Raw genomic sequence first — 27,036 nt, 5'->3', positions numbered from 1 at the left:
TGCATTTTAGAATTCATTTGAGTATATTTCGCTTACTAAGTTAGAAGAAAATCACTCGAAATCCAGTGTCTTGCATTTTCGAATACTTTGTGTACTAATTTTTTCATATATGACAACTTGAATGGATCTAAACCATTTAGTCTGTTTTTGCAACAAAGTTTAGAGCACTTAGGACTGCAAAGATCTCCTCAATAACCTGGCAAAAGACAATAAAGTGTCTTTAATATGGGTGCCGGGTCATGAAGGGGTGCATGGGAACGAACGAGCAGATATGTTAGCGAAACAAGGCTCGAGAAAAACTTTTGAAGGCCCAGAACCTTTCTGTGGCATCACTAAAGATGCTATGAAAAACGAGGTTCAGAAATGGCTGATAAAGAATCATCAAAATAAATGGAGAACCACTCAAGGGCAAATCCAGACTAAAAAAATAATCAAGAATATTGATAAAAAAAATCTAGAACAGTTTGATGAACCTCAATAAACGAGAGATCAAAACGGTCACTGAAATGGTGACTGGACATTGCCGTTTAAGAAATAACCTATACAAACTAGGTAAGGTGAATGAACCATGGTGCAGAAAGTGCGAAATGGAAGAAGAAACTGCCATACACATACTATGTCATTGCAGTGTGCTAGGTGATGTAAGGCAGAACTTCACTGGTCAAATGAGGTTTGAACCAGAAGAGATCCTAAAACTACCAATAAGAAAACTGTTGGAATTCGTTGAGGCCACAGGACTTATTAAAGTTTAAGGAGAAGAACAGCGTTTGGTACAAAGGTCTTATGACCAAGTGCCAGATGAGACTAAACCAGAGAGACTAACGAGTCTCGCCTGAGTTAAGAAGAAGAAGAAGAGAGCACTTAGGATGATAATAAAAATCTGATATATTTCATAATTAATTGAAAGGCCATATGACCATATTTTAATGATAATATATAAACAATTTGTATAATCCAACTAATAAAGCAACTTGTTCAAAATAACACCATGTCAACATGTAGTTTACCTCCGAGGTCCAGAATTGTCCTTTCAGTTATCACTGGGGCTCCTGTAGTCAGATGAGATTTCAGCCGATAGTTTTTAATGGATGTTGTATACAATATTTTTACATTGAACTTAATTGGATGTGTCTCAATAAATTCGATCAACACTTTTTTTGTTCGGCCGATACTGAACCACCACATTTCATGGCCTTTTTTTGCTCCTTTCAGCTAATTTACACGAAATGAATTGTTTTAGATGACAAAATCACCATAAAACAAGGTTAAGCAGTAAAACTGTCAATTATTCTTTTTTAAATTTAAATTTTGGGTGTTCGAATTTGCAGTGTAGCCAGTGCAAATTTTTCTCATATACATATAACATTTCGAAATTTTTCATTTGAGTTAACTCGTATACGAAAAAATTTGATTGATTTCAAAAATACGACACCTGGAATCAGCTGTTCTACTTTTGGATAGTTAGTCACTCTCATACAAGGAATTCAAGATAAATATTACATAACCTAACTTGTATATTGAGATCTGCCACAAACAAAGTCAAAATAGCCATGTTAATTGCCAAAGGCATAACATCGACACACATCATCTCTTCATAGACTTCGAAAGCGCATATGACAATATAAACCGAGAATTCTTAATAAAAACAATGAAAGAATTTAATATACCAACACAACTAATAGAACTGATAAAAGAATCTCTAAAAGTAGAAAAGTAAAATCCGGATACAAAACGAACTAACGGAAACAATAGATGTGAAAAAGGGACTACGCCAGGGAGACGCTTTATCATGCATTTTGTTCAACATCATACTCGAGAAAATAATGAGGGACACAACAGTCAATACTAGAGGAACAATAATTAATAAAAGCGTGCAAATACTAGCATTTGCAGATGATGTTGACATAATCGCAAGATCAAGAAGAGAAATGATAGAGGCATTCAATCAAATAGAACGAGCTGCACAAAATAGTGACCTTAAAATCAACCAGAACAAAACAAAATATATGCAGGTAAGTAAAAACACAGAAATAAGGCAGTCACAAAATATAACAATAGAAGAATACAACATTGAGGGGGTAAAAAACTTTACATACTTGGGATCCCTAGTCACATCTGATAATAACGTAGCAGAGGAAGTGAAGAGGCGAATATTTATTGCCAATAAAAGTTACCATGGCTTAATTCGGCAACTAAGATCAGACAACGTCGCAAGGAAAACAAAATGCCAAATATACAAAACCTTAATAAGACCGGTACTCACATACGGCTCAGAAACCTGGACACTCACTAAAAGAGAGGAAACATTGCTAGCCACCTTTGAAAGAAAAATCTTGCGACACATATATAAGGGCACAAAAGAAAATGGAATTTGGCGAAGAAGGTACAACTTTGAAGTATACGAAATATACCAGGATCCGGATATCATAACATTCATTAAAATAGGACAGCTGCGTTGGATGGGACATGTAGAAAGAATGGAAGAAGGCGAAATACCAAACAAAATATTCAAACAGATGCCAGTAGGAAAAAGAACAAGAGGAAGACCGAAGCTGAGATATTTAGAACAAATAGAAAATGATATAAAAACCTTAAAAATAAAAAACTGGAGAAAAAAAGCACGAAACAGATAAGAGTGGAGAAGAATCCTGGAACAGGCCAAGACCCAGAAAGGGCTGTCGAGCCAATGATGATGATGAATTGCCAAAGGCACGTTAAGAAGAACTTGTGTATACTATGACAATGTAACTAAGAGGGTCATTAATATTCAGATTAGCGGGGAGGTGTGAAATTCTATCAAAAATGGATCTAGAGGAAAAGTCAAACAATAATGAATGCACGTAATTTTCCCCTAGTTGCCATATTCTAAATTTAAAAAAATATACGTATACCGAATAATCAGATTTTTTTGACATGCCATTCCTTACAGCGAGCATTTCATTGGCTATAATTAATGACGAGTTTATATGACGTCATTATTATATTTGGTGAGATTGTAAATGGTAAATACGTCTGTCATAATATTGGAGGTTAAAATGTCAAATTATTGTTTTCAAGTTATATTTTATTTATTTAGTTTATATTTTAACGACAGTTTATTTTTTAACCAACTTCACTTTCCCTTCCCATCCTTGATTGATAGAATAGTTTTGTTGTATGGTAAGTTTAGTTAGGCGTTAATTTTAAGAAATGTTGGTAGCTAAATGGGCACTATTTAGATGGGAAATAAGCCACAATTAAATTGAAAAAATAATTTTATTAACGTTTCGAAGCCCAAATCAGGTTTCGTTGTCAAAATACAAAATACTAGTATTTTGTATTTTGACAACGAAACCCGATTTGGGCTTCGAAACGTTAATAAAATTATTTTTTCTAAAAATACTGCAAAAATACTAGTATTTTGTATTTTTTTTGACAACAAAACTTGATTTGGGCTTCGAAACATTAATAAAATTATTTTTTCAATTTAATTGTGGCTTATTTCCCATCCAAATATTTATTTATTTATTTATACTGCACATTTACAGCAATGACGCCAATTATAAATGCACAGTTAGTCAATACAAGGTAATAAGAACATACAATAATTTATACAATACAATAAAATAAATACACGTTAAAACAATAAATAAGGGTATCACAGTTTATGTAGCATAGAACTCTTTTTCATATTATATAGGTCAAGGTCTTCACTCACGATAAAATCGTTCATTGCCATTAAGCAGTTTGCCATGGGGGAGTTTGCATATTCTGGAGTTACTTTAAATAAAGTGTGTCTACATCTAAGTCTTTGGTTTGGTACATTAAAATTTGTAAATGAAAGAATCGTAGGAGAATCTATGATTTGATAAACTATATTAAATATGAAAATGATTTGGGCATCTCTACGTCTTTCGCTCAATAACAGAGTGTCAAAAAGCATTCTCTGAAAGTTATAGGAAACCTTAAAAGGATAAATCCCAAATTTCCTCAGATATAAAGACCTCAAAAATTTCTTCTGAATCCTCTATCATATCACCATGTGATATGGTGGAGGGACTCCATATGGTACAACAATATTTGAGTTTTGACCTCACATATGCATTAAAAAGCTTAATTGTAGTGTCACAATAAAATTCTTTACTGGATCTTAGGATAAAGCCTAACTGTCTATAGCAATCATTAGTTAGTTTGAGAATGTGCTCATTAAAGGAGAAGTTGCTAGTGAATAACACCCCTAGATCTCTGATTTTTGTTAACCTTTCAAGTTTTAGTTCGTTAATAAAATAATCTGTTCTTATGATTTCTCGCTTTCTATAAAAAGTTAATAGTTTACATTTTGACTCATTTAAGTTCAAATCATTATTTTTACAGAATGTGGATATACCTCGAATATCTTGTTGTAAATTAATACAGTCATGTTCGTTTTTTATTGTAAGAAATAATTTTAAATCGTCTGCAAATAGAAGAAACTTGGCCAATTTTATATAATCGGTGATGTCATTTAAGAACATACCAAGTAAAGGCCCAAGGATGGAACCTTGCGAGTTAATCATAAAAATGCCACAAGGAAATAGCTTCAGAACAACACTAAATGGGCACAGCTCCCAAAGTCCATAACAGAAGAGGAAAAAAATAAACAAACAAAAATCTTACATAACCTTCTATACGAGAACATGACTTTGACACTTATTTTACAGATTACAGCAGGGTTGCCGATTTGTACATAATTATCAGATTTGAACATAATTTTTATGGCATTCTGATAATAAATATTTTTTTAACATAATTGATAATTTTAACATAATTTTATCCGGATAGATTTGGCAATAGAGTTTAGTACATTTTCAAGAATTCTTCAATTTGTTTGCATTTGCATTTACTAGCTTGCGACTTGCGACACATTAGCTTGCGACTTGCGACACATGTTCAGCAGATACAGATATCAATTTTATGACCACCTTTGTCCTTTTATATTTGATTTTGGGACTAATGTACCTACCTGAATAGTGAATACTATTGAGGATTGTGGTTTTCATATAAAAAATATCATTAATATCAAACTAAGTAACTTATGGATTAAAAAAAATGAAGACAATTGCTTTATAAAAAGCCGAGAAAATACATTTTTTAACGTAAACCGATTTTGAACTTTGAGTGATTTTTATGATGAATGATGATTATTGATCATCATATTATGACGAAGGTAGTTTATTTTTGAATACTTGTACCTATAATAGAAGTATAATAAAGTATCATTTTTTTTTGCAATGTGATAGCAAAAGAAGTAAAAAATAAAATCAACCGAAATTTGACGATTTCTACCGAAAAATTAGGAGCAATTCTACTGAAATTTTATCCAAGTTCTGTGGCTTGCGGCAGGGGTTGGCGATAAAAAATTTTAACATAATTTTTGGCAAAATCTGATAATTTTAGCAACCGCTTAACATAATTTCATATCGTGACATCGGCAACACTGGATTACAGATATGGGCCATTCCACAAACATACGCCTGTTTTCAATTACTTCAACAACGAATATTTTACTGTGCAACATAAGAAGTACGAAAGTAAATGGCGATAATAATTATTCCAATAAACAACAATGTAATTTGCAATTTACTTTCGTTTTGCTTATTTTGCACAGTAAAATATTCATTGTCGAAGTAATCCAAAACAGGCGTATGTTCGTGGAATAGGGTATAGTTTGTTATCTTTGTTTCACACTCTTCAAGACAAAGAGAAACAGTGTATCCGGTAGTTGCTGTGGTTAATATATTTATGTTCTTTATTTGGCAACAGCGCTTTCCTTTGCCTGCCAACCAAACTTGACGGTAGCGAAAAAACTAATATGAGGAAAAATTTGTTGAATTTGTTTGCCGAAGTTTGTACCGGTATGTTGTATGTTATGCTGTCACTAAATCTATGACGTGCATCATCATATCTTAAACCCAACAAAATTATAAAATGAATGTGTAGGAGCATTTTCAAGAACATACTGAACATAAGGAATATTAGTAGGTATCACCTAATTCAAATACAGTACATGACGACTGCGTGGTAAGATGTTGATAAAATCCTGTAAATGAAATCATCAAACTACTTTACGAACTTACCATCTGACTGTTGGCTAGTACCTTGCTCTTCACTACCGGGAATTCCTTCTTGTGGAGAAGACTGTAGCGGTGTCGTGGGTACGCTCCTTCCGGTACCTGTAACAAATTAAATGTTATTAAAAATTTAACATCCACAAGTGTTTGTCATACTAGTCTCATCCAAGCTGCCGGGCTCCATAAGCGTCTGTTCGGGCACGTGCTCTACACTGCTGGATCCGGCTATATTTGTCGGAAGAGACTCGTTAAAAGTGAACCTTCCGCTGGTAGGCACGTGAGGAGAACTGACTGCTTCGCCGAAACCATCCGACCGCCGAGGGACGTATAGAGTTGGCGTTGATGGGACGATGCCATCATCTCCTACGTCTTCTAGACCGTGTTGATGAAGAAGTAAATGAGAATGTCTGGACGGCAGAGGAGCTACGGGCCTCGTACGAGAAAAAGATGGTACAGTCATTGAGACGGATGTGGAAACTTGAGATATTGTGACACCGCTGCTGCTCGTGCCTGATCAAGAAAACAGTAAGTACTTTGGTAATCTGTATTTTGTAGTTTTATGCACAAAGACAGTAAACATGTTTATAATTTCAAAAGGAGAGTTTGTTGAATGTTTTATTGAACATCAACAAGTGGATCCTGATTTTTTTAGCAAAATCATCCTAAGCAATAAAGCAGATTTTCACCCTGATAGCTTTGTTAATCCTTAAAATTGCCTCATTTGGAGTTCTGAAAACACACGTGAGTGTCATTGTTTGGTACGAGTTTTGGGCATCATTGGACTACATACTAAGAGTTTGGCCCATACTAAGAGCCTTGTCCAGCAGTGACTGTACTGATACTCGATACTGTAACACGACAACAGAGTTCTTTTTGTCAAAATTGGATGATATTATTGTGGACTACATGTGGTTTCAACAAGACAGTGGCACATACCATACAGCCAATGAAACAATTCAATTATTCAGATATCAGAATTGGCCCCCTAAATCGTGTGATTTAACATCATTGGATTTCTTTTTTATGGGGTTATCAGAAATCGAAGGTCTATGCCACCAGCCGTGTATTGAAGAGGGAAATCAACGCTACATCAATGAAATTCATGGAAAAATTAGAAAAAGACTTTGTACGAGGAATTTATTTTGAACTTTTTCAATTTTTTCTGCATACATTATAGTAAGGTGACCAAATACTACAACAGTATTCCAAGTGAGGTCTAACAAGAGAACAGTATAACAATTTTAGGGTATTGGGACTTTTAAAATCATAGCAGTTTCGTTTCATGAAGCCAAGCATCTGTAATGCCTTTGAAATAATAGAATCGATATGATCTGTGAATTTTAGCGATTTGTCAAACATTATTACAAGATCTCTTATTGTATTAACACAATCTAGTGGTATGTTATCAAGTTTATATTCAAACAAAATATACGTTCTACCTTGATAAAAACTAATTTTATGACACTTTTGACATTTAGCTCCATTTCATTTTCTTTACACCAATCCTGTATTTTATTTAATTGAAATTGCAGATTTTCGGAATCGTCAGGACTAGATATTTTCGAAAAGATTTTTAAATCATCCGCAAACAAAAGCTTATCACAGTTTATATCTGCAATATCATTTATAAATATAATAAATAATAGCGGACCCAGATGTGAACCCTGAGGGACGCCAGAACTGACAACTACATCCTGAGATAGACAATCCTGGATCCTTACTGCTTGGCGCCTTCCTATTAGGTAGCTTTCCAGCCATTCAAGCAGTTTCCCATTTACTCTAGCAGCTTCTAATTTAGACAATAGGATGTTATGATTTACCCTGTCAAATGCCTTGGATAAGTCTGTATAAATAAAATCAATTTGATACCCACCCTCCAAAGCACTCGACAGCGCATCCAAATAGCAAAGAAGATTTAATTCCGATGATTTGTGTTTCTGAAAACCATATTGCTCATCTACTGGAAATAATTTGAAACATACTGGGAGGTAGTCAGACACTAAGCTTTCAAATAACTTAGGAATAGTACTTAATATAGAAATTGGTCTGTAATTTGTAATGTCGGATCTACTACCAGCTTTATGTATTGGCGTTAAAAAACTTAATTTCCAAGGATCAGGAAGGTAACCAGTATACCAAGAAGAATTAAAAATTTTCCACAATGGTCTTGCCAAAATAAAACTGCATTTCTTTAAAACTATAGGAGGTATTTTGTCAGGACCAGGACCTCTGTTCATATTCTTTCATATACTTGAGATATTGTAATATTACATGAATTAATCGTTATATTGGTGGTGGGAGGTAAAACACGTTTACTGATTGCTTTATCAGAATAAACTGATGAGAAATATAATGCAAAAGCATTTGCAATATCACTTGGAGTTGTATAAGTGATATTGTTCAAAGACATTTCATTTGGTAAACCTGTCCTGGTTCGTTTTGAATTTATGAATGACCAAAACGATTCAATGTTACAATGAATGGAATTCTCAGTTTTTTCTATAAAGTTATTATGACAAGTTTTTGTTAGAGCTTTACATTTACTTCTAAGGCTCGAGAATGCATTATAATCATTTAGAAAGGAACTAACTTTAAATTTTAAATGTGATAACTTTTTTTCAATGACTAGTTTCTTTAGTTCTAGTCCTGTCGCCAGGGGGGGTACAACGGCCTCCTGTATTCAGATGGACTTACCCAAGTTTTTTTTATGTATTTTGACCTGTAGAACACGAATTTTTTGGATAACAGTTGATCCGGATGTCGATAAGATTGTTATAAACCAAGAAGTTGAGGAATCACATAACAGCGATTTCTTGCAAAAGAAAACATTTTTTTGTATTTTTGGGCCATTCTAACCAAAAAATTTTCCTACAAATTTTTTCGTAGGATGCATAGTTTTCGAGATAAACGCGGTTGAACTTTCAAAAAATCGAAAAATTGCAATTTTTGAACCCGAATAACTTTTGATTAAAAAATAAAATAGCAATTCTGCTTACCGCATTTGAAAGTTCAAGTCAAATTATATCGGTTTTAATTATTTGTATTGCTAAAAATTTATTATTTTATTGTTAAAACAAAGCTATAAACACCTAGTGCTTGAGTGATGTGATGACCTAGTACATTTAAAATCGAATGAGTAGGTAGAGGAGGTAAAAGTGCAAGCAGGGCTATTTCTACGTAGCATGCATTAAAACGCATGTATTAGGCACGGGAAACACTATGTGTGTATAGCTTTTTTTAACAATCAAAAAATAAATTTTAAGCAATGCAAATATTCAAAACATAAATTTGACTTAAACTTTTAAAGGCGGTAAGCAGAATTGCTATTTTATTATTTATTCAAAGGTTATTCGGCTTCAAAAATTGCAATTTTTCGATTTTTTGAAAGTTCAACCGCGTTTATCTCGAAAACTATGCATCCTACGAAAAAACTTGTAGGAACATTTTTTGGTTAGAATGACTCAAAAAATACAAAAAATTGTTTTGTTTTGCGAGAAATCGCTGTTATGTAATTCCTCAACTTCTTTGTTTATAACAATCTTATCGACATCCGGATCAACTGTTACCCAAAAAATTCGTGTTCTACGGGCCAAAATACATAAAAAAAACTTGGGTAAGTCCATCTGAATTAAGAAGGCCGTTGTACCCCCCCTGGCGACAGGACTATTCTGTCGAGAACCATTTTGGAAACTTTTTTGTTGACATTATTTTTTTTGGCACAAAAATTTCAAAAGCACAGTACATGACTTCGTAGAATGTATTTAACATTTTATCTAGACTTTGATTTTCAAGAATTTGATCTCAGTTAATACAAGAAAGGTAATCACTCAAAGCAATAAAATCAGTGTTATTAAAGTCCAAATAGTAAGAGATGTTCTGGTTTGTTGAGCAGTTATTACTACAATGAAAATCTTTTATGGCAATGTTCAGGGCAGGATGATGCCTATCTAATGGAACTATTTCCTCATCAGAAGCTACAACTTGAATAGAACTGTCGTTAGCAAATATCAAGTCCAATAAAACCCCACGAGAATTGGATATTGTGTTGATTTGAAATAAATTGTGAAAATTACATTCTGTCCAAATAATGATGAATGATGTTGTGTACGCGTTCGTAGCAAATGTTTAGGACCTCTATTAACTCGCGGAGCTTTCGACGATCTGCATAATCATGCATGGTCTTTGTTGATCATTTCCGGCGTGGTGACTTCATTTGGCCTCCCGGGACGCTCATCATCAAAAACACTCGTACGACCACGAACAAATTCAGTTTCCAAAATTTTACTGTTGCTAACGAAGGTGCAACCTCACCATATACTTCGTCCAGGTCGGCTTTGATTTGCACATTCGTTTTACCCTTTTTGTGGAGGAACTTAACCCTCGTAATCTTTCTCACCTATCTTTCTTAATAATTTTTTTTGATTTTTGTCAATTTTTTTATTCGTATTAAATTCAATTCTAAACGTATTCCACCCATTACAGCATTTAAAACCCTTTGTGTTTACATGCTTTTTTGAAAAAATTACTTTTGGGTGCAAATGATGAAAACATTGTATCCTGAATTGGATGTTTCTGATGTTCCACCTGGAGCTAACAGAGCTACGGGACAAGGTCTGTGTTACTTATGTCAGAGAAAAAAGGCCGAAAGTCCCGGCATAACTACTGTATTGTGTGTAAAAACTTTGTGTTACTCATTCTGTGAAAAATTTCATGTGTTTGTCTTGCGATGATAATATTTTTTTTAAGAAGAAACGAGTACTTTTTTTGTAGAATTATGTTTCATACGATAATAATTAAGTCCAAATGGATATACAGATGTGGTGTACATGCACCCCACACCGTTGTTTACGTAAGACTCTAAGCACCGCCTTACGAGGGTTAATCACCGAATGATACTCGACTTTTTCCATTTCTCTGAAAACACAAAATTTGCTTGCTTTGACGGCTGTAAAAACCAAACTAATCGTTTTTAAAACTTTAAAATTTTGACAGACGTCATATCATGAATGGCAAATGCCAAAACCGAAAGCAATTCGGTATCAAGTAGCGCCATCGCCATCTAACAAAGGCTAGTTTAATATCAATCTATCCTCGTGCCAGCAAAGCTGTGGAGGCTGTTTATCTGATATGCTATTCCTTACATAACTGTATTTTATGTACTTTATGATTCAATACAAAATTACAATCTAAAGAAAAAGAAACAGTGTTTTCTATAAAATTCAAATCCTGTGCAAATTTAAAGGCACCCAGTATGCTTCTTTCAATGCAATGTATCAAAAAGTATGCCCTTCACGATTAGTTATTATAAAATAATAGTTCTTTTATTTTCGTCAATATTATGATATTACTTGTTGTGTTGTGTTGCAATAATAACTAGCAGTTAAAATATTGGTTCTTACCCATATCAATCCTCACTCCCTCCCTAGGAATACTAATTCATACTACAAGTCTCTGAGTATTAAAAAAAGTTTCCTCATTTAAGAGTGAAATAAACTAAAAAATTATTAACCATGCAGTATTTAAAGAAACCTTTACTTACCATCAGTGCCACTACTTATTGCTTCAGACTGTGGTTGTTCTGAAGTTTCTTCTTCCACGTTATCTTCTTCTCTCTCACTTTGATTTGGCACTTCACTGGAATCATCTATCACCTCAACTTCATTGCCGGCCTCCTCTTCATCTTCCACATCTTGGCAATCAGCATCTTCATAATTATCCTGTTCCTGAGATAAATAATTTAAAAAAATGGTTATGAGCAAAGTGAATAAAGAAAATAACCAAGACTATTGTGATAAGGATAGATTGATTTAAAACAAGCCTTTGATAGATGGCATTACTTGATACTGAATTACTCTCGGTTTTGACATTTGCCATTCATGACATAACGTCTGTCAAAATTTTAAGCTTTTTTTTTTTGGAAAAATGAAAAAATCGAGTATTGTCCGGTGATGAAGTTCCTCTACAAAAAGGGAAAAACGAATGTGCAAATCAAAGCCGACCTATACGAAGTATATGGTGAGGCTGCACCTTCATTAGCAACAGTAAAATTTTGGAAAGCTGAATTTGTTCGTGGTCATATGAGTGTTTTTGATGATGAGCGTCCCGGGAGGCCAAATGAAGTAACTACGCCGGAAATGATCAACAAAGTCCATGGGATGTATATTGCAGATCGACGAATCAAGCTCCGCGAGTTAATAGAGGCCCTAAACATTTCCTTCAAAAGCGTACATTACATCATTCACCATCATTTGGACATGAAAAAGCTATCCGCGCAAAGGGTGTCGCGTTTGCTGACAATCGACCAAATGAGAAAACGTGTGACCACTTCGGAGACTCTTTTGACGATGATATGGCGCGATCTGAAGTATTTTTTCACCGATTTATCACCGTTGATGAAACCTGGGTGCATTATTACACACCGAAAACCAAAGAACAGTCGAAAGAGTGGCGCAAACGCGGCGAAGGCCCGCCGAAGAAGACAAAAGTGCACATTCTGCCAGCACAGTGATGACGACTGTTTTCTGGGATGGGAATGGCATCATCCCCATCGACTACTTGGAAAAAGGAAAAACAATTAATGGCGAGTACTACGCAGCATTATTGGATTGATTCAGACAGGTTTGGCACGCAAAAAAGTGCTCTTTCACCAAGACAACGCACAGGTTCACTGATCGACTGTAGCCATGGCAAAATTACACGAATTGGGCTATGAATTGGTTGATCACCCACTGTATTCCCCAGATCTTGCCGCTAGTGACTTTTCCTGTTTCCAAACCTAAAAAAGGGCTCGGGAAAACGCCGTTTAGCAACAAACGATGAAGTAGTCGCTGAAACTTCGACCTATTTTGAAGAGCTCGAGCAAAAGTACTATTCGGATGGGATAAAAAAAATTGGAACATCGTCTTACTAAGTATATCGAGCTAAAAGGAGACAATGTTGAGAAATAAATCGATTTAACCCAAAAAACTTGTTTTTTCTATCAAAGGCTAGTTTTATATCCATTCACCCTCGTAATAAAACATGTAGTCAAATAGAAGAGTTCCAAAGCACATTGAACATGTGCCTCGAACTTGCTTTTGGGTCTGCAGTGACAGGAATCTTTTATAAACAGTATCATTGTTTAAATGATTATAATTTGTAAACTAACAGATAATGAGAGATAAGTTATATAAACAAAATAATGGTCTTACCATTCCCTCCATATCATATCCCTCAGTATCAGGATCATCTTGCTCATCATCAGCACCTTCGCCTTCATCAGCAGCACCTTCTTCATCACTTTCAACTACTATCACATTATCATCATCATGATCCCTTTGACTGCTTGTAGGAACTTGATACTCAACATCTAAACCACTATCACTTACAGTTCCAGCTTGCTGTAAATTAAATTATAAATAGAACAGATAAAGGAAATGAAACGAAAAAAATGGCAAAACCTCGCAATTTTTTCGTCCAGCATCGATTTGTACAAAAATTTGGGATTAGGCTCATTTCACCCTCTAGTTTCTAGTTCATTTTCTATTGGAGTCGTGCAAGTTCGGCAAAGCGACACCTGGTTTCTACGCTCTGCAACTTTATTCGCACTTTTAATTATATTGGCCAATTATATTAGTCCTGGTTACTGGATAATTGTCAAGGCGATAGTCCAAAAAAATAAGAAGAAAAAATAAGATTCAGGTTATGTTATTAAAACGTAAACAATTGTATGTAGTAAATAAAATTAGTTATTAAAATGCAGCACTGCAAGCAAAATACAATTAATTAAATTTACCTTTATATAATAATTGCATATCATATCAATATTGTGGAGCAATATATAATTTTTCTTCTTCAATGACAATAGGTCTGAAATGTACGTCAATTTGACCATTTCAATTGACAATATGAATTATTTAAGAAAGCTGCAATATTTCTCCGCTATTCGCGCACGATCGTTTCTCGTATCCCTTCCAAGTACTTGCACACCGCGAACATTGAGCCGTTGTACGCTTTCGGTTTTGTAAGGGTGAAAACTACCCCTAATTGTAAAAAATTATAAAATAACATTTTAAACTTTAATATTGCCAACATTTGGTTTTATTAGTTACATAATGATTGTTTTATGCTTTAAGATATAATATAATATTTTAACCCTTACAACCACCCTTGTTGGAGCTATACCTATATAAGAAATTGACTTATCCTAAAAGAATAATTATTTCGGCTTGTATCGATTTACATAAAAATTTGAGATTAAGATCAACTCACCCTGTACTTCATATTCTATTTCATTCTCAAGGGCGTTGATTATTTTTAGGGGTGTAAACTACCCCTTATTGTCAAAAATTATATACAAACATTGTAAACTTTCATATGGGTAAAATTTGGGTTTGATTGGTTAAATAATGATTGTAAAATGATTGTACAAAAAGATGTAAACAATTTGTCACAATTGTGTACAAAGAATGACCTTTCACTTAATATCGATAAATGTAAAATAATGCGCTTTTTTAGAAACTCACAACCTATCTGTTTTAATTACTCTATAAATAATATATTTCTGGAACCAACAAACACTTTCAAAGATTTAGGTGTATTTTTTGATCCCACTTTATGTTTCAAAAATCACTATAATTTTATTTGTAATAAAGCTTTTAAATTACTTGGGATTTTTGAAAAGAACCTTGTCAGAATTCAATAATGTGGATTGTTTTAAAAGTGTGTATTGTTCTATGGTTAGATCAGTTCTAGAATATTCCAGTACTACTTGGTCTCCTTTATATAAATGTCATATTGAAAGCATTGAGAAGGTTCAGAAAAAATTTCTACGCTTTGTAGGCTATCAATTAGGGATTTCTTCAGAAGATAATATAGTGTATTGTGACATTTTAAAATTACTTAATATACCAACATTAGAAAATCGTCGTTTAATGCTAGATTTGGTTTTTCTTTTCAAGATTGTAAACGGAATGATAGATTCGCCTCAAATTTTGCAGAGAATAGGTCTTAGCATTCCTCAAAGGTGCACAAGATCTAAGGACGTTTTTCACTTAGAATTCCAACAAACTATTGTCTAAATAGACCTATAAGACGAATGTGTCAATCTGGAAATGGTTTAGATGTAGACTTTTTTCTAGCTCTCTGAATAGTTTTCGAAAAAAGCTGAAAAAATCTTTTTAAAATACAATGTAGGCTGTCACTGTGAACTGTCATTTAGGTATTTATTCTATTTATTTGTCTTGTGTAAATTGTATGTAATTGTTATTGAGTTCTAAAACTGTTAAACATGAAATATTTAATGATTGTAATTATTGTAATTGGTATAAACTATTTATTTATTTATTGTTGTATGCTAAAGGATATAATATATTTCAACCCTTAAAAACCACCCTTAATAACATTGCAATTTTTATAAGTAGATAGATAATTTAATAGATCTATACAGAAAAAAAAGTAGAATTAAAGAATTACAGAAACATTTATTTACACAAAAATACGAATTTACAAATATGTACAAATGCAAATACAAATAGTGTTTTAGTCATTTTCCAATATAGACCAGGGCGCATCTGTAAAAATATTAGTACATTTGGACGTTGAGAGGTGACTCAAATTTTTTTGCAGAAATTGCTTGAAAATAAATCAAATAATAATATTTGAGTTATCCTCCCTCTCAAAAAGTTCCGGAACATTGTTTAAATAATCAAAATGTCAAAAAATTAAGGAAAAATTCGATTTTTTTCTTCGTTTTTTGATTATAACTTTAAAAGTATTCATTTCCAAGAAAAGTTGTACTGACATAAAAGTTGTGTAATTAAATTTCCTACAATATAGAATTGGTTAAAAATTTAAAAAATAGTCACCCTTGTTGCAAAATAGCCATAATTGCGAAAAAACCATACAAAAACAGGTATTCGCATTTTACGTTTTTCAACCATTTATGCTACACTTAGGACCTTCATATTTCACCCAGAAAAACTTTGTGATACAGTAAAATAACACCGTAAATTTCATTAAGATCGGTTTAATAGATTTTGCAAAATAAATTTTGCAATCCAGCTTTCGCAAAAAAAATTCATTTTTTCAAAATGTTACAGGACTGAAAATAAAGCAGATAGCAAGTTGAATTTTTTTTGCATATATAAGTGTACTGTACCTTCCATTTGCAATTTTGCAAGATTAAAATCGATTAACACCACGGCGTCAGGAATTTTTTTAAATAAACATTAATTATTAGTGCTACGCGCAGGGCGCCGGATAGTTTGCTCTGATCGGACATTCCAATGACATTTGATAATGATTGATACATTTTAATTTTTATTACATTTCTATATAAATAAATAAATTTGTTTATTGCAAAATAAAAACACATACTCTATCCTTTTAAATAACACTTTTATTAGCAAAAACTTTCTTTGTTCATATATTTTAACTTAGAGAATAAAAGTTTATTATTTTTAAACATATGCAATTGTTTAAAAAATATTTCACAAACAATAATAACATTAGTTTGATTTTTGTGGAATTAAAATATTAAAATATAACAAAATATAGAGTAAGAGAATAATATATTAGATAAAGATTGGAAGAAATTTTGGTGGAAATCAACTTGTGTGAATCGAACACCGCTGTCCTGCGCGTAGCATCAAAAATTAATGTTTATTTAAAAATTTCCTGACCCCGTGGTAATTAATCGATTTTAATTTTGCAAATTGCAAATGAAAGGTACAGTACACTTCTATTAGCAAAAAAAATTCAACTTGCTATCTGTTTTATTTTAAGTCCTGTAACATTTTGAAAAAATGAATTTTTTTTGCGAAAGCTGGATTGCAAAATTTATTTTGCAAAATCTATTAAACCGATCTTAATGAAATTTACAGTATTGTTTTACTGTATCATAAAGTTTTTCTAGGTAAAATATGAAGGTCCTAAGTGTGGCATAAATGGTTGAAAAACGTAAAAAGCAAATACTTGTTTTTATATGGTTTTTTCGCAATTATTGCTATTTTGCAACTAGGTTGACTATTTTTTAAATTTTTAATCAATTCTATATTGTAGGAAATTTAATTACGCAACTTTTATGTCAGTACCACTTTTCTCGGAAATGAATACTTTTAAAGTTATAATCAAAAAACGAAGAAAAAAATCGAATTTTTCCTTCATTTTTTGACATTTTGATTATTTAAACAATGTTCCGGGCCTTTTTGAGAGGGAGGATAACTCAAATATTATTTGATTTGTTTTCAAACAATTTCTGCAAAAAAATTTGAGTCACCTCTCAACGTCCATCTCAAAACAGATGCGCCCTGGACTAATATACGAACCAGTTCTGTGGTATTATACTATGAAAATACTATTATGTGGTAATACTGTGGTATTATACTATAAATATAAGCAGACTATTCGAATTTTTCGAAAAAAATAAATCGTTTTATAAACATATCTCCTTTATTTTTGGCGATAAAAAGTTTTTTCAAAAATGATTTTGTAGGATTTTTGAAGAGCTATAAGACTTTGTAAATTAAATTCCGTAAGATCTCTTAGTTTTTAATCGGGGTGGGTTTAAAGGGCTCGATAAAGGGATGTTTGCTCGTAAATAGAGGTTTTAAACAATTATATCTCGCTAACTATTTACTGTAATGAAAATATATTCATAAGGAAATTTTAGTTATGAAATAAGCTACAATTTAGTAGTTTATCATTTTTTCGTATCTCCAGTATTTTCGGAGATATTTTGAAGAAAGTGATGAAAAATACGAAATTGCAAAAAATCAATTTTTCTTTAAACTCCAATTTTTCTAAAATTAGGTCTTTTAAATGGGTCAAATTTCTTGGGCGTATTGATAATACAACAAATATAAAAGGAATTACAGAAAGGTGAAGACCAATTTTTAATTAGGAGGGTAGTTAGGGGGTTGTTTTCACTGATTTTTTTCATAAAGAAAAGCAGGTACCAATCTTTTTTTGATCATAAGTAACTCTATTTTTATGTTAGAAACTTTTTATTATTTTTTTTTGAAAGGTCTAATTGTATCCTTAAAAAAAGATTATCTAAGTTTTCCTCGAAAAATGCAAAGTTTTCCCATTATTTGGATTTCAAATTATACATTTGACGAAAAAAACTAACCTTTAGCATGCCATATCTCGGTTTGTATTGGTCGTAAAATAGAAAAAGAATTTGGTTTGTGTTTCTAAAAGACACAATTTCGATAGCTACAGTTTTTTTGATTAAGTGCATATTTTTCGAGTTATTCTAAAAAAAAACCCTCTAAAAAAGTGGATTTTTTCGTCGAAAAACTGTTACTTTCAATCGCGAATACCTCGAAAAATATTAGTTTTACGAAAAAAAACATTTTTTTTCTTAAAATTACGTTTTACATCGATTTACATGGTTAAAATTTAATAAAAAATTCCCAACCCCCGAGATGGGGTGGCAACCACCCCCAAGGTTTTAGCGTGCAGCGGCATGATACAGAAAATGATCCTTGGACTATTCCCTTCCTTCTGTGAAAACTGCAAGTAAATCCATGCAGGATGAAAAAATTGCGAGCCAAAATGCTTCATTTCCTCGACTAAGAGTCTAAATCAAAACTTTAGTTTTACTCACCTGGATCCTCGTCCTCTTAGTTTGTTGTTGCGTCTTATTTTGCTCATCGGATTGACTACTATCCATATCAGCTTCTCGCTGTCTTTTATGCCCAGCCTGTGTCGTCGTCACAGTGTTCGAGCTGCTACTGCTCGTACCCTGTTCCTGAGTTGGTCCACTGCTAGGTGGTTCAACTCTTGGTAGTACAAGAGCAACGGCTTGGGTTTGTGGAGCTGCCTGGACCTGCATACTACTCTCGTCATCTTCTGTATCTTGAGACGATTGGGTGGGAGGTACGGCGACTTGGCGAGGACCCAACATTGCAGGACTAGCAGAACTAGTGGCAGGAACGTATTCTGTGTGAGAGCTAGTGGGGCTGCTAGAAAGGGCTTCGATTGAACTGGATCCTGTTGTGTGCACCTGGAATTATTTCACTTGTGACATGTAGAAAGAGATTGCACAAAAATTTATAAAAAATAAATTGTAAAAAAACAAAAATTTCACACAATTAGATTAAAATATTGTAGATAAGTTTTCTTTACTCTCACTATCAACCATGCTGTTCAACCTAGTTCTTGAGGCAGTTATCAGAAAACCAACGTAACCAGCCATATAAATACCAAAATAGTACAAATTACTACGTATGCAGATGATGTAGCTATCATTAGTATGACCAAGCAACAACTAATGGAAGCGTTCAAGGAAATTAATCCTGAAGCATGAAAAATAAAAAACAAAAACAAAGTACAAGACTGTCAAAAGAACACCTGAAAATGAAAATAATATCGCAATAGAAAACTATACCATTAAATGTGTAGATGACTTCACTTACAGTTGAGTCAACGAATCTTTACCCATGCATCATCATTTAAAGCATATGAAATAAGTCGATGATAAGTCGGAAATTTTAAGTGACTTGCTGTTGCGTTTAGTAAATTTCAATTTCCGACTTATTATCAACTTATTTTGTATGCTTTAAATGACGCACGAATAAAGATTCGCGGACTCAACTGTATCTGGGACCAGAAATTAATAAAAAGATTGATGACATCGAAATTATTACACAAAATAACAAAAATGACTATCCACAGAACATTAATTAGACCCCTAGTAACCTATATGGAGGGCATATATGGGCTATATGGTTGTGAAACCTACGTAATGGCAAAAAAGATATTATCCAACTCAAGATATTTAAGAGAAAGATACTGAGAAAAGTACATAGCCTGGTGCAAGAGGAAGATAAAAATGGAAAAATTATAATAAGGAATTATTCGACGATGAAAGAAGTGAACTAGAAACGCTAAATGACATAAGCGGTCCTCCAATAACTAAGGAAGAAGTGTAATACTCGATAAAGAACGCCAAAAATGACAAGGCGATCGTACCAGATGGAATTTACGTAGAAACACTAAAGCTTTTAGGTCTCGAGGGCATTAAGATACTTACGAAATCATTCAACTTTATCTACGAAAGCGGAAAAATTCCTAAAGATTGGCTTAAATCCTCATTTGTTGTACCACCAAAAAAACACAGAGCCACAAAATGCAGTGACTATCGCACCATCAGCCTAATGAGTCATGTATTGAAAACTTTTCTCAGAATAATTCATCAAAGAACATATAGAAAAATTGAGGAAAGAATTTCAAGTACTCAATTCGGTTTTCGCTGTGGCCTTGGAACGTGTGATGCACTATTTGCAACCCAAGTTCTAATTCAAAGATGCAGAGATGTAAATCATGACGTTTTCATGTGCGCGATTGATTTTGAAAAGGCCTTTGATAAAGTTCGCCATGAAAAAATGTTACATATTCTCAAGACTACCGGTCTGGGCCAGGCTGCATGTGTTAGAGTTAGGAGTCAGTGCTCTGAAGAAGTAAAAATCAAGCGTGGAGTTCGACAAGGCTGTATATTGTCACCAATGTTGTTTAATCTTTACACTGAAACAATCTTAAATGAAGTGTTGGAAGACGCAAAAGAGGGCATATCTTCAAGCGTTATTGAACCGAACGGTGGCGTTCTGCGTGATTTATGGACTCAAACTCAACGCAAGAAAAACAAAGTTTATGGTTATTAGTAAACAGGCAACCGTAAATAATAATAACTATAACGTAACAAACAGTAATGACTCAATTGAATGAGTAAGTAATCTTGTATATCTGGGAAATCATATTAATGAAAGCTGGAACCCTAGTACAGAAAAAAAAAGTAGAATTGCTAAAGCAAGAACAAGTTTTATGAAATTTAAGAAAATCCTGTACGGTCATGATCTAAATTTGGAACTTCGCATAAGAATGGTTTGATGTTATATATTTCCAGTACTACTTTACGGGGTGGAAGCATGGACCCTGACAGAATCGCTTTTAAAAAACCTAGAGGCATTTGAGATGTGGGTCTACCGCCATATTCTGAAGATCAGTTGGGTAGAAAGAGTCACAAACGAAAGGGTTTTGCAGCATTTGAATAAAAGTTGCGAAGTAGTGAACACAGTTAAAAGGCGCAAATTGGAATACTTTGGCGATATAATGTGTCACCCAGAAAAATATGACATTCTTCACCTTGTCATGCAAGGTAAAATAATGGGAAAAAGAAGTGTGGGCCGCCGTACAACTTCTTTGCTTAAAACCTATGCCAATGGTTTGGGAAAACTAGCACTGAACTATTTCGTGCGGCTGTAAATAAGGCAATGGCTGTTAATATGCTGGGCAACATGAGAGCCAACAATCGACAAGCGGTCTCGGCACCTTAAGAAGAAGAAGCAAGAGGAAGACGGCGTATGGAGACTCAGGAGAAACGATGAAATTAATGAATTAAATGAAGGGTACGATATTGTAAGATTTGTGGAAAGTCAAAGACTGCCATGGCAGGGACATGTCCAGAGACAAGAAGTTACAGAAACAACAAAGAAAATATTACAATGGAAGCCGATAGGAAGACGAAAAAAAGGAAGGCCCAGAATGAGATGGTTGGATGACTTATGGAAGATGACCTGAAAACTATGAATGTAAGTCAATGGAGAGAGTTTTGAATGGAAGGACATAGTTAGGCAGACAAAGTTTATGATGCCGAAAGAAGTTTTCTTTTCTACCAAAATAGTAGTGATGTTGACTATAGTTACTTTCGAGTATTCATTACAAATCGTTACTTTTGGATAAAGTAATCATTTACAGTATTCGTTACTTTGATATCTATGATTACTTTTGTATTTGAGTACCGGTAATCATATCGAGAATCGTATTTCTCAGTAGGTAGGTATTTTGTGTAGGTATTTTGATATAACAAGATCTATCTAATCTACATCAGCAAATGGCGTAGATCTAGATAAAAATATAGGGTTCTCGCATTCGATCTTTGTTAATGACATACATTACATATTTTACGTAAGTATACCATTATACCTCCCTCTGTTTCATCTTCTACCTTCACCTCACTCTCACACCCTTAAAACGCTTCATACGCCAGTCAATGGGAGCAAGAATAGGATATTACCTCCGAATTCTATCCTACTGCATGGATTTTAATGAAATTTTGGGCCTAGTCTCTACTTATCTCCTAATTCAAAGTCTATGCCGATGTGTGCTTTTATCTTGGGTGGTTCCCACCCCTCCTTAGGGGTGGAAAAATTTTTGGTTAAAATTACCAAGGAATTCGCTAGAGAACCTAATTCTAAGCAAAAACTGTTCTATAATTTTTTTTTGAAAACTCAATACTTTTTGGAGATATTCGTGGTTGAAAATTGGCCATATTCATTGAAACATAATACCTTTTCGAACGGTTTTTTGAGAATACCTTAAAAACTATGCACCTAACCAAAAAAGGTATATTAAACATTTTTGTAGGTTATAAAAAAACAAAGAGACACTTGCCTTCATAAATCTTCTAGTTATACACTCTGGGCCAAAATTAACGGGCCACATTAAAAATAGGTCATTTTTGATGTCTGATTTCTCCTAAACCTGTTGTCCGATATTTAAGTGATTTTTTAATATGTTATAGCCTTATTCCTTGACAATATCGTTATAATAATATTGTTGCTAAACAGATAGATTTTCATTGCATACCGGGTGTACGAATCAAACTGTGTTTTTTTCTTAAAGTTTGCATCACCCTGTGGAATATTCTAGCATTTGTAGAATACTGAAATTAAAACCTAACTATAGCCTCATGCTTTCTCAACATTTTGTTTTTTGATTGATTCGCTTATGTTGGATAATAAAAAAGTTAGGTGCTTTAACAACTAGACATGTTTTTTATCAATACAGGGTGTTTTTAAAAAATTTTGGAAAATTTTAAGGGGTAATTCTGCATGAAAAACAATGACAGTTTGCTGTATAAACTTATGTCCGCAAATGCTTCGTTTCCGAGATAGGGGGTGTTGAAACTTTTTTGACAAACTGACGATTTATTTATTACTTTAAAATCGGTTGAGGTATGCAAATGCAATTTAGTGGATTTTATGACGTAGTTATTGCATATTTTTTGACATACAATTAAGAATTTAATTTTCACCATTGGCGCCCATACGGGTAATATGATGGCTCATATTACCCGTATGGGCGCCAATGGAGAATATTAAATGTTTAATTGTATGCCAAAAAAATGTACAATAACTACATCTTAAAACCCACCAAATTTCATGTGCATGTCTCAACCGGTTTTAAAGTAATAAATAAACTCACCTACAAAACTAACCGCCCACCTTGTATTTCTTTCAATTTGCAGAAATTTTTAACCTTGGACCACATTTATGAAGGATACGATGAAAACTGCCTCCGCGGAAGAGAAATAATAATTTTTTTGAAAAAAGCCGTTTGTTACAGCAAAAATCCAATGAAAAAAATCGAAGAAAATTCAAATGAAAAATATATTGAAAATAAAAGTCTAATTGAAAAAAAAATTGGGTATCAATATGAGTGTTGCCGATTCTAACCCTTAGGACTTCTTGGAGCCGGTTTTACCGCAGTTGTCTTCAGCTCTTCAAGGGATGCAGGGGCTGGTACTCTCGCTCTTACCCGTCTTTTGAGGTTGTCCCAGATATGCTCAATTGGGTTAAGATCGGGACTGTGTGCTGGCCATGGTAGAACTTGAATCCCGACTTCAGTAAGGTACTCACGGGTAGATCTTGCTGTATGGCAACGTGCATTGTCATGCATTAGTCTGAAGTTATCACCAATGAATGGTGCAAAAGGCATGACATGGTCCTGGAGAACTTCTTGCACGTATACTTGGGCATTCACACTGCCTCTACCGAACACAACAAGATCAGTACGCGCTTCGTAAGAAATACCTCCCCAAATCATTATTGACCCTCCTCGGTAAGCCACTGTTTCGGTTATAGCGCATGGAGCAAACCTTTCATTTTGACGCCTATAGACACGTTGGCGTCCATCTGGACCTTTAAGGGCTATTCTGCTCTCATCTGAGAACAGTATATTCTTCCGTTCCGCCATAGTCTAGTTAGCATATTCTCGCGCAAAATGAAGTCTAGCCCTACGGTGTTGTGGGAGCAGTTGTGGTGCGCGAGCTGGACGGAATCGACGGAAAGCCCTCAAGTTTATTTCTGACAGTCTTCTTCTAATCGTTTGTCTACTCACACTAACGTTTCTCACCTCAAAAAGAGACCTACGAGCTTCAGGAGCGGTGCAAAAGCGATTTCTAATACTGTGGTGGCAATGAAGCGGTCATCTCGAACTGAAGTGCATCGTTGTCGGCCTTGGTCCTCGCCTGCGGTTGTACGATCCTGTCTCCCGAAATCGTCCGATGGCATTTTGTACCGTAGTTCTGGATAAATCGAGCGTACGGGGTGGCGGGGTTAATTTTGCTGGTGAGGTAAATCGTCTGTATTAATGAAAAACATGGCTAGTTGTTTGACTACCTAACTTTTTTATTATCCAACATAAGCGAATGAATCAAAAAACAGAATACTGAGAAAACATGGGGCTATAGTTAGGTTTTAATTTTAATATTTTATAAATGCTAGAATATTTCACAGGGTGATGCAAACTTTAAGAAAAAATCAGTGTTTGATTGGTACACCCGGTATGCAATTAAAATTTACCTGTTTGGCAACAATATTATTATAACGATATTGTCAAGAAATTAGGCTATAACGTGTTGAAAAAATCACTTAAATCGGACAACAGGTTTAGGAGATATAAGACATCAAAAATGACCCATTTTTAAGGTGGCCCAGAGTGTAATACAAAAAGAGATATGGTAGGTGAAAATAGTTTGTTTTTTGGTACATTCTCAAATTGGTGTATTCAACTTGAAATAACTGAGAAACGGTCGATTTTAGGTGTATAATGCTACAAAAAAATTTTGTAGTGCTTGAAAAGACCTTTAAAATGAGCTATATTAAAGGTCCATTACATTAAAACTAAGCGAGATATGCTGCAAACAAAATTGATAACTAATGTATTTTAAGAAAAAAATGAGAAGTAATTTTAACCCCCATCCACCAAAATCTAAATGCATCGTTTTCCTTCCACAATACCTTTTATTATAGTGTTATTTCTATATTCAAAAAGTTGGACGGGTTTAAAATGAACGGTTTTTGAAAAAAAATAAGATCAAATTAAAGAGTGCATTTTTAAATTTTCTTAAAAATCTTCCTTTTTCTTCATGTAACTTGAAATTGATAACAGATACAGTAATAAAAAATAAAAAGGAAATTTTTATCTGAAAAAGCCCTACATTTTTGTGTGGTATCTTTTTTTCTTTTCTCTTGTCATTTTTGAGTTACATGGAGGAAAAGGAAGATTTTTAAGAAAATTTAAAAATGCGCTCTATAATTTGATCTTATTTTTTTCAAAAACCATTCATTTTAATCCAGTCCAACTTTTTCAACATAAAAATAACACTATAATAAAAAGTATTGTAGAAGGAAAACGATGTATTTTAATTCTGATGGATGAGGGATTAAATATACTTCTCATTTCTTCTTAAAATACATTAGTCATCAACTTTTTTGCAGAATATCTCGCTTAGTTTGAATGTAATCGACATTTAGTATTGCTCATTTTAAAGGTCTTTTCAAGCACTACAAAAGTTATTAGTATCATTATACACCTAAAATCGACAGTTTCTCTGTTATTTCAAGTTGAATACACCGATTTGAGCATGCAGCAAAAAAACAAACTCTTCTTACCTACCATATCCCTCTTTGTATTTTAACTAGAAGATTTATGAAGGCAAGTGTCTCTTTGTTTTTTTATAACCTACAGAAATATTTTATATAGTTTTTTTGTTAGATGCATAGTTTTTAAGGTATTCGCAAAAATCCGTCCGAAAGGTGTCATTTTTCAATGAAAATAGCCAATTTTCAACCACGAATAACTCAAAAAGTATTTGAGTTTTCAAAAAATAATTATAGAACAATTTTTGCTTAAAATTAGGTTCTCTAGCCTCTTCCGTGGCTATTTTAACCAAAATATTTTTCCCCCTTAAGAAGGGGTGGGAACCACCCCCAAGATAAAAGCGCACATCGGCATAGGGTAGACTTTGTTTCTTGAGATATTCCCTACTTACTGTGAAAATATCAATTAAATCGATGTAGTAGGATGGAATTCGGAGCCAAATACCCTCATTGACTGCCCTAGCATACCGATAACGATATTCGATATCACAAGGCTTTTCATTCACAGTCATTTGTTTCGAGCATGTGTCATAATATGTCGTATAATTCGTGTATATTAATATTATACACAGATTATACAACATATGACAGGAGATCGAAACTAATGACTAAATGAAAAGCCCTATAGTCGTGACTCGCTCTGATACAATTGGTACGAATTAACAAAGTAATCAGAGTAATCAAAGTAACAATTTGCCTCTCTCTATAGTAATCGTTACTTTCGGTATTCGTAAGTAACAAGTACTTTGTAACGAATAGATACTTTTTCAACATCTCTACAAATTAGTCGTTAAAATAACAATACTAAACTTTTCTTAGTAACCAATTTTTATTAGTTAAGTACTATTAAAATCTCTACAATTAAACTGCTATACCTTATTCCACGAACATATATAATATTTATTTATATATAATATTTATACTGTGCAAAATAAGAAGAACGAAAGTAAATTGCAAATTACATTGTTGTTTATTGGAATAATTACTACAGTCGTATATTCGTGGAATGGCCCATAAGCTGTGGTTTTCATTGGCAAATTATTGTATACAGTAAGCGCTACGCTAGTAGACAGACGGGTACCTAATTTCAAGGCTTGGGCTAATCTGGCCTGTTTTCCATGTGACTTTGATGTCTGTCTTGTCATGTGACTGTCATGAAACTATTCAAAATAATTGTTTTTCCATACAAAAAATACATTAATTAATGCTATTGTTGCTCTGATTAAAAAAACTTTATTTAC

At 33.5% G+C, this 27,036-nt stretch overlaps 1 protein-coding gene across 2 annotated transcripts in view; it reads right to left on the bottom strand.

Annotated features, from left to right (window-relative positions):
* LOC114344080 (nucleoprotein TPR) overlaps positions 1-27,036 on the bottom strand; it is a 77,946-nt gene that overhangs the window by 10,315 nt on the left and 40,595 nt on the right. Inside the window, exons 8-12 of one of the 2 annotated variants that reach the window (XM_028294935.2) lie at positions 18,679-19,077; positions 13,280-13,468; positions 11,629-11,812; positions 6,246-6,599; positions 6,096-6,191 (exon numbers count right to left, since the gene is read on the bottom strand). In XM_028294935.2, the coding sequence (XP_028150736.1) occupies positions 6,096-6,191; positions 6,246-6,599; positions 11,629-11,812; positions 13,280-13,468; positions 18,679-19,077 (1,222 nt within the window). The remainder of the gene's footprint in view (positions 1-6,095; positions 6,192-6,245; positions 6,600-11,628; positions 11,813-13,279; positions 13,469-18,678; positions 19,078-27,036) is intronic. The other variant, XM_028294943.2, reaches the window with a different exon arrangement.

Source organism: Diabrotica virgifera, chromosome 7 (genome assembly GCF_917563875.1).
Source record: "Diabrotica virgifera virgifera chromosome 7, PGI_DIABVI_V3a".
NCBI classification, from domain to species: Eukaryota; Metazoa; Arthropoda; class Insecta; order Coleoptera; family Chrysomelidae; genus Diabrotica; species Diabrotica virgifera.
Note: the sequence above shows the minus strand (reverse complement) of the source record. Positions and strands in the feature narration are given on the sequence as shown.